The sequence below is a fragment of the Mizuhopecten yessoensis genome, unplaced genomic scaffold (genome assembly GCF_002113885.1).
Source record: "Mizuhopecten yessoensis strain PY_sf001 unplaced genomic scaffold, ASM211388v2 scaffold1647, whole genome shotgun sequence".
NCBI classification, from domain to species: Eukaryota; Metazoa; Mollusca; class Bivalvia; order Pectinida; family Pectinidae; genus Mizuhopecten; species Mizuhopecten yessoensis.
This window is the reverse complement of record NW_018404151.1, coordinates 61115-69911: the sequence shown is the minus strand read 5'-3', so window position 1 is coordinate 69911 and position 8797 is coordinate 61115. Positions and strand designations below refer to the sequence as shown.

At 36.2% G+C, this 8797-nt stretch overlaps 1 protein-coding gene across 3 annotated transcripts in view; it reads right to left on the bottom strand.

The window, feature by feature from the left end:
- The window catches only part of LOC110466329 (bifunctional 3'-phosphoadenosine 5'-phosphosulfate synthase-like), a 59426-nt gene that overhangs the window by 18067 nt on the left and 32562 nt on the right, over window positions 1–8797 (bottom strand). Inside the window, exon 1 of one of the 3 annotated variants that reach the window (XM_021522751.1) lies at window positions 3119–3305. The exons of the other annotated variants lie outside the window; for them this stretch is intronic. Coding sequence (XP_021378426.1) covers window positions 3119–3181 — 63 coding nt within the window. The 5' untranslated portion in view covers window positions 3182–3305. Of the gene's footprint in view, window positions 1–3118; window positions 3306–8797 lie in introns of those variants that run through there. 3 annotated transcript variants of the gene reach the window in all.

The window sequence follows — 8797 nt, the reverse complement described above, 5'->3', positions numbered from 1 at the left end:
CCCCTACTGTACCTGTCAGAAACTGTAACTCCCTATCTCTGTTTACCCCCTACTGTAACTGTCAGAAAGTGTAACTCCCTATCTCTGTTTACCCCCTACTGTACCTGTCAGAAACTGTTACTCCCTATCTCTGTTTACCCCCTACTGTAATTGTCAGAAAATGTAACTCCCTATCTCTGTTTACCCCTACTGTAACTGTCAGAAACTGTAGCTCCCTATCTCTGTTTACCCCTACTGTACCTGTCAGAAACTGTAACTCCCTATCTCTGTTTACCCCCTCCTGTAACTGTCAGAAAGTGTAACTCCCTATCTCTGTTTACCCCCTACTGTACCTGTCAGAAACTGTTACTCCCTATCTCTGTTTACCCCCTACTGTACCTGTCAGAAACTGTAGCTCCCTATCTCTGTTTACCCTTCTACTGTAACTATTAGAAACTGTAAACTAAGCTCTTTTTCAAAAGTTACCCCAAAATGATTTCAAAACCAAAACTGAATTTGCTATCAGCTTTGAAATCCAAGGAATTCCAATTTTCAAAACTATTTTATCTGTTATCTAACAGCTTTCAATGATAATATAGACCTGGATGTGCAATGATACAACACCAGCTGTTAGGTAGGTCAGCACTGAAAGGGTGTTCCCAAGGTCCAAATGTGGGCCGGTCATCTGTGTATATGTGACCTGGTGATTATCTGTGTAAAGTGTGTATGTGTGAGGAGGTGAGTTTGTTCTCAATAGAAAAAAATGTTTTAGCTGGGAATTCAATGGTTTACAACTTAACACACATATACACAGCCTATTTATAACTGAAACAGCACAAGTCTAAGACAACACTTGTACCTTGTGCAGTATAATTTCTTCTGAACGTTTACATACATGTCTAACACATGCACCTGATAAACTGTCTTGTATATCATTACAGGTTTGAGAACGTATTATGTAGTATAAGTAGCATTGATTGTAACCGGGTAACCGCATCCATTCATTTCAGGTACATATCACAAGGTTACTTACACATAATTATACAAGGGTTATCACAGGGTTACTTACATACTTATACAAGGGTTATCACAGGGTTACTTACATAAACGTAAACCAGGGTTATCACAGGGTTACTTACATACTTATACAAGGGTCATCACAGGGTTACTTACATATTTGTACTAGGGTTATCACATGGTTACTTAATGCATACTTATATTAGGGTTATCACAGGGTTACTTACATACTTGAACTAGGGTTATCACATGGCTACTTACATACTTATACTAGGGTTATCACAGGGTTACTTACATATACTTATACTAGGGTTATCACAAGGTTAATTACATATTTGTACTAGGGTTATCACAGGGTTACTTACATACTTACACTAGGGTTATAACAGGGTTACTTACATACTTTTACTAGCGTTATCACAGGGTTACTTACATACTTACACTAGGGTTATAACATGGTTACTTACATACTTTTACTAGGGTTATCACAGGGTGACTTAATACATACTTATATTAGGGTTATCACAGGGTTACTTACAGCTACGTATACCAGGGTTATCACAGGGTTACTTACATACTTATACAAGGGTCATCACAGGGTTACTTACATATTTGTACTAGGGTTATCACATGGTTACTTAATACATACTTATATTAGGGTTATCACAGGGTTACTTACATATACATATACCAGGGTTATAACATGGCTACTTACATACTTACACTAGGGTTATAACAGGGTTACTTACATACTTTTACTAGGGTAATCACAGGGTGACTTACATACTTATACTAGGGTTATCACAGGGTTACTTACGTACTTATACTAGGGTTATAACATGGCTACTTAGTACTTATACTAGGGTTATAACATGGCTACTTAGTACTTATACTAGGGTTATAACAGGGCTCCTTACATACTTATACTAGGGTTATAATATGGCTATTTACATAATTACACTCGTGTTATAACAGGGTTACTTACATACTTACACTAGGTTTATAACATGTTTACTTACATACTTATACCAGGGTGATCACAAGTTTACTTACATACTTATACTAGAGTTATAATATGGCTATTTACATAATTACACTCGTGTTATAACAGGGTTACTTACTTACTTATACTAGGGTTATCACAGGGGTAGTTACGTACTTATACTAGGGTTATAACATGGCTACTTACATACTTACACTAGGGTTATAACAGGGTTACTTACATACTTATACCAGGGTTATCACAAGTTTACTTACATACTTATACTAGGGTTATAATATGGCTATTTACATAATTACACTAGGGTTATAACAGGGTTACTTACATACTTATACTAGGGTTATCACAGGGTGACTTACATACTTATACTAGGGTTATAACATGGCTACTTACATACTTACACTAGGGTTATAACAGGGTTACTTACATACTTATACTAGGGTTATAACATGGCTACTTAGTACTTATACTCGAGGGTTATCACAGGGGTACTTACATACATATACCATTCTTCATGATGTAATACAAGTACATAATCTCGAGTTCATGCTGACAGAGTATAATACTTGAATTAAGTAGATATATATAGCGTGTGTTATCTAAAGTTTCCACACTATATAGATCTGTTTTTCAGTAAACTTAACAGCTTCACATCACTCTATACCCCTAAACAAGTACACACATAACTGTCATACTTCATAAGTTCAAAAACCTGCATTAAAATCAATGTAGCCAAGATCTATATGTAATTTATAACCTTTGCAAAGGTTCATACACAAACTACGCTATTGTTTTAAAAATGTTATCAAAATGTTAAGAATTAACATTCTCCTCCACAGTAATCCTGGCACCATGCTAACGGGTACCAGAGGCCCTTATATATCGTTGGATGTGTGCAGACATGCCTCTGTACATACAAACTACTCCAGGAGTCTATATGTTTAGTGGACAATAGTTTGTGGACCTGGTCAGAAAGCATTTGTATCTTAATCCTTAAGCACTTACTATAGTTCCTAAACAAGTGCTGACAATTCTTCCTTGATTCCAAAACCTTACCTGTATACCTGGCAAGTCAATAAGGCTCAAAAGAAGAAATAAAAGTAAGGACAATTTGGGTCTTACCTTTGAAGTTTTCTGTATATCATTCATCTGTACAGATGAGAGCTGTTGTGTAGTAGTCGACATGACAGTATTAGCAGGGCCTGTGACGTGGAGCTGTGGGAAGCTACCTTTTTATATCCCTGTATTATTATTTATATAGAAGGGAACCCCGGCCTGGTGATGTGGCAGGTAGTGCTAAGTAGAACAACCACTGAGGCGTGTCTGACAGTGCTGATCACTGTGGACGTGGCATACCTACCTATATAACCCATTATCTCAATATTGACTTAACAACAATTCCTCTCACTCCAGGGCTCTCCTTGCATGGCCAGTCCAGTTAACTCAAAATACCCTAGTTCATTTAAAAGAAATACAAGGCTTTCCATATAATACTAAAATAACAAATTGGCCAGTACGTAGAGCACACAATATATTAGTTCAATCCATAACGAAATACAAAACTTTGTTACAATACTATAATTATAAATATTCTTTTCAAACACTGTTTTCGTAATTATTCTGTAAGCATTTGTTGTACTTTATACATAACAATGAACTTATGTATGGGCCCCACAAATGTGTACTCCACGTATGATGTTAAGTATAGGCCCCACAAAAACGGATAGATTTGCACATATTGTTTATTGTGACATTGAACATGTGTGTCACTGATCTCTACATAATTCTTCGTTTAGCAACGTGGACCCAGACGTCTGATACATCCTCTATAATAAACATATAAACTTAGAAATCCACATTTATCTTTACAGTGTTTTATATAAAAAAATAACCTAGTGATATTTCAAATTTAATCAACTCTATAATACTGATATCTTTCACAGTGGGACGGATATCAAAACTGATATTTGTCAAGGTGTGAAAATCACTTTTGGTATTGACCAATCAGTACGGTCATTTCTATTCACATCATTCAAAGCCATTGATTTTCTCTTCAGATACAGAGGAAGTGACCGTAGAACAAGTGATTGTTGCAGTATGTCTTTGCTCCATACACTAATATATTAGTTTTCCTAAAAACACTAATATATTAATTTTCCTACATACACCAATAATATGAATTTTCTTACATACACTAATATATTAATTTTCCTACATACACTAATATATTAGTTTTCCTACATACACCAATATATTAATTTTCCTACATACACCAATAATATGAATTTTCCTACATACACTAATATATTTATTTTCCTACATACACTAATATATTAGTTTTCCTACATACACCAATATATTAACTTTCCTACATACACCAATATATTAGTTTTCCTACATACACTAATATATTAATTTTCCTACATACACTAATATTTTAATTTTCCTACATACACTAATATATTAATTTTCCTAAATACACTAATATATTAATTTTCCTACATACACTAATATATTAGTTTTCCTACATACACTAATATATTAATTTTTCTACATACACTAATATATTAATTTTCCTACAAGTACAGACCAAAAACAAGAAGAAACTTAAGAGGTACAAAATAATTTGTTTTCTCATACTCTCCCGATATGTCTGCTGTCATCTTTGGAGCAATTTTCTTTGAGATTACTTATAGGATGCTATAAAATGTTGCATGTAAATTTAATCAAATTTGGGCAATGGACCTCAAATCATGTTATATCAACATCTGACTTTGTGCATTGTCAAAATCAATATTCTAGTGCCAGATTGAATTTTAAACTTTTATGAATACAGAAATTCATATTAAAATGATTGTCAACCATACATCCATTTCTTTAAAGGTGACAGTATTAAACCACCCTATAACTGGGTACAGGAACAGATGTTACTAATAATATAACGTCCTGATTATCATCAGTACTCGTGGTGCATACTAATACAAGCAGAGCTAGCAATTTCTGGCTTTAATAGATTCATTTTAATACTGATTTATGAATGACTTAGAACACTGTAGTGTAGCCTGTACGCTGTTTGAACAATGGCGACTGCCAAAACAAGTACAATGTAGGAGGCGAGTCCTCAGAACAGGTTCAATTTTTCTACTTGAAAACTTTTTAGTGATCAACGGATGCACTGAAGCAAAAGATAATAGATCAGAGTCCTGAAATTTACAATTTAAATAAAGCCCCTGATGATCTTTCTATCCATGCAGAGAAAATGACTGTAGTACCTCTGAGTCTGGAGAAAAAGATTTTTGAAATATTGGTTAATTTTCTCTTTGGGACCCCAACCTGGCCCCAGGGGTTGGGGTAGGAAACTAGGTCCCTGGGGTTGTGGCCAGGATCAATTATAATACCATGATGCATTTGTCTCTTTTTGCCCAGCATTTGTATATATAGTTTTGGGTTGGGGATCTCAACCGTTTCAAAGTTATGACCCAGGGGTTATGTCTGCAAGGGTGGGGCAGACCCTGGGGTCAATTCTACTATCATGACTGCATTCGTCTCTTTATGCCCAACAATTGTAAATATAGTTTTGGGGTGGGGATCTTAACCGTTTCAAAGTTATGACCCAGGGGTTAAGTCTCCAAGGGTGGGGCCAGACCCTATAGCCATCCTGGAAGCAAATGTGCATTCCTCTCTTTATACTCAGCAATTGTATATATGGTTATATGGTGGGGACCTCAACCATTTCCAAGTAATATTTTCTTTTTGGCCCCACCCCTTAGCCCGGGGCGTCGGCCCCACCATTTGTACAATTTTGAATCCCTGCCTCCCATGAATACTTCCGACCAAATATGATCAATATCCATGGCATAGTTCTGCAGAAGAAGTCGTTTGTAGCAATATAGCCAAAATGCCCCCTTTTGGCCCCGCCCCTCAGCCACCTTGGGGGTCAGCCCCACCATTTTTACAATTTTGAATCCCCGGCACCTAGGGATGCTTCCAGTCAAATTTAGATAAATTCCAATCAGTGGTTAAGAAGAAGAAGTTGTTTAAAGAAATTGTTGACGGACAGACGGACGGACGGACGCCACGGTATGGCATAAGCTCACGAGGGGCCTTCGGACCCGGTGAGCTAAAAATGCTGCATGTGTAACGTACTGTTGCTTTGACTTTTGAGTTTCGAGATAGGGTTTACCGAGTGTTGTCTATTAATTTTTCTTTTCTCCTGATCGTCATTTCGAATAGTGTATTGCACAAACAGCACTGATTTCACTATCCTTAACAATAGTGGTCTTTTCTTTTACCTAGCCTTACCTTTATTATTGGTTATACAGATAGTTTATTATTTATTAAAAGTGGGATAACCCCTATCACCTGCGGCTATTGTTATTTCGAAGGTAAAAACCATGAGGTTACTATACATGTTGTTTCAGGCAAAGGGTCGACATGGCTTGTGTGGACCTGTCTCGCTGAGTAAAGAGTATTATTAGATGTTTTAGTGGTTAACATTATCTCTCGAAATAAATGCCACCCCATCCTTCAAACAGCACCAGAACAATGGTTTAAGCATCTCAAGTCCTTGTCGACGCAGGGACTATAGTTTTGCCAGCGTATCTAGTTTCTCCCACAAAGTCGTATAAATTAGATGTATCTCCACCAACACTCGGGGAGAATGATAACTCTGACATATCAGGATTAGGTCCAATCGAACACTAACTCGGGGAGAATGATAACTCTGACATGTCAGGATTAGGTCCAATCAAACATTAGTGTAACTAATTTGCGGGTCCATATAGTTTATGGTCTTTTTCTATACGTCTCTGATTGAATAATGAGACTGAAGTACAAAGTCTGTATTACGTAAGGCTTTAGTCTAATTCAAATATTGAACACTGTGCACGAGGGTGTGTAACTTACGGTATATAAAATGAAGATGAGTAACACTTAAATACCCTTTTCATTATGCATCAGAAACATATGGTTGTGAGGCATAGATAACAAAGGACTTCATAGTGTGTGTGTGTGTGGAGGGGGGCTGGGTATTGTGTTGGACTGGTGTTTATTAATTTGAAATTACGTTGTTATTCCATCAGTATGTGCTTTATGTATTTTATATCAATCGTATTCACATGAGTTTCAGATCACTAGTACCGTAAAAATTCCAAAAGTTTGTGGCGGTGGGGTTGGGCGGTATCAATGTCAGCGCCTCCTTATCTCCAATGAATTCAACTTCCTATACAACGAAAGTATCTGACGACAACGTTTCTTTTAAAATACTTTTCTAACGTAATAGTTTTATTTTTCCTTTCTTAAATATGCAAAAAAAAGATGTTTTGATAGGAAATATAATGTATCCTCAATATCTTATTATTGACACAAACATGTCCAGTATATATTTTAAACCGTCATTTTGTAAGGTAACTATATGCAACTTCTTTCAGATATACGATAAGCAACTGATTTGTGTGTCAAGAGGTAAAATCAAAAGGTTGAATGAGATAATTAAGTGTTCATTCCTAATATAACCATCGGGGCGGTGAAAGCAGAGGCGTATAAAACCAATATATTCGTAGTACATACACTAGTATAGTATTTGTCTCTGGTTAAAGGATTTTGAAATGGGTGAGGGCAGCTTTTGGAAGTGATGTCTTCTGTGTTTTAGTTCTTACGCCAAAGGTACAAAGCTCTTCTATGTGGCTTTAAGTGTACATTGAAGAATCTCATCGGTATCACCCGGGACTGGTTCTTTTTAGTACAATTGAGTTTTCAATTTTTTCAATGTTTATCCCTTGTTTAACATATTAAGCATTACTTGCATGTACAATGGAAACATAATAAAATTAATGCTTAGAATCCTTTGACTATGATTAACAATACGGTAAACCCTCACTCTCGATATTAACTCGAGGTCACATTTCCTGTTGTCTGCAATATTAGTGGAGACAATAGAAAAACCCGATTAATTTTGTTTTGTAGACAGAGGTTTTCACAATATTAGATTCTGTTATATAAACATCTCTGCTTCTAAGCTCGTTGAAGGAGGCATTCTAATCCAAAATGAAATTCGTCATCCACGTCATATTGAATGGTCAAAGTCTTATCAAGGACTAATCAATGACCCAGAACCGTTTGAATACCATACAAAATATCACCTCCATAACCGAGGCACGTGTCAACAGCGCGGCTGTTGGTTTGTGTACTGGACACGTCGATTAATCCGATAGAAAACAGTATGTGCCCTTCATGGAATACAATATAGCAGATATACACTACTTGAAAACATGTACAATCTACATAGAAAGATTACATGCAAGGACTTAACCACACAACTGCTAATCTGCTAATAAAACCACCTTACTCAATATCTAGCATACAGATTTCAGACTAAAAAGGATTTGAAACTAGCCCCTTTGATTCTTAACAAGGAAAATGAAGAAATTTTAGCACACTAACTCCTTTGAGCCCCACCCTACAGCCCTTGGGGGTAGGGCTGGCTCAAAATTTTCAAAGTATCAAACTGTCAATTCAAGGTTATAATTCCAATCAAGTTATTAACATGTAATATTCAAAGTATCATTTGCCATTTTAAACCATAATACATTTTGCCCCACCCCCTCCTTCCCCAGGGGGTAAACGTGAGACCCTAGGGTCATAAACAAAGGGCTTATATGTACTTATTATCAAACTGCTACCTAATACTGATAATGCTAACCCAAATTGAATTACTTCCAATGGAAATTAAACAAATGTTGGTCCAAAATGTGATTTCCCTATATAAACTATAGTAAAGTTTACCCCCTCCCCAGGGGGAAA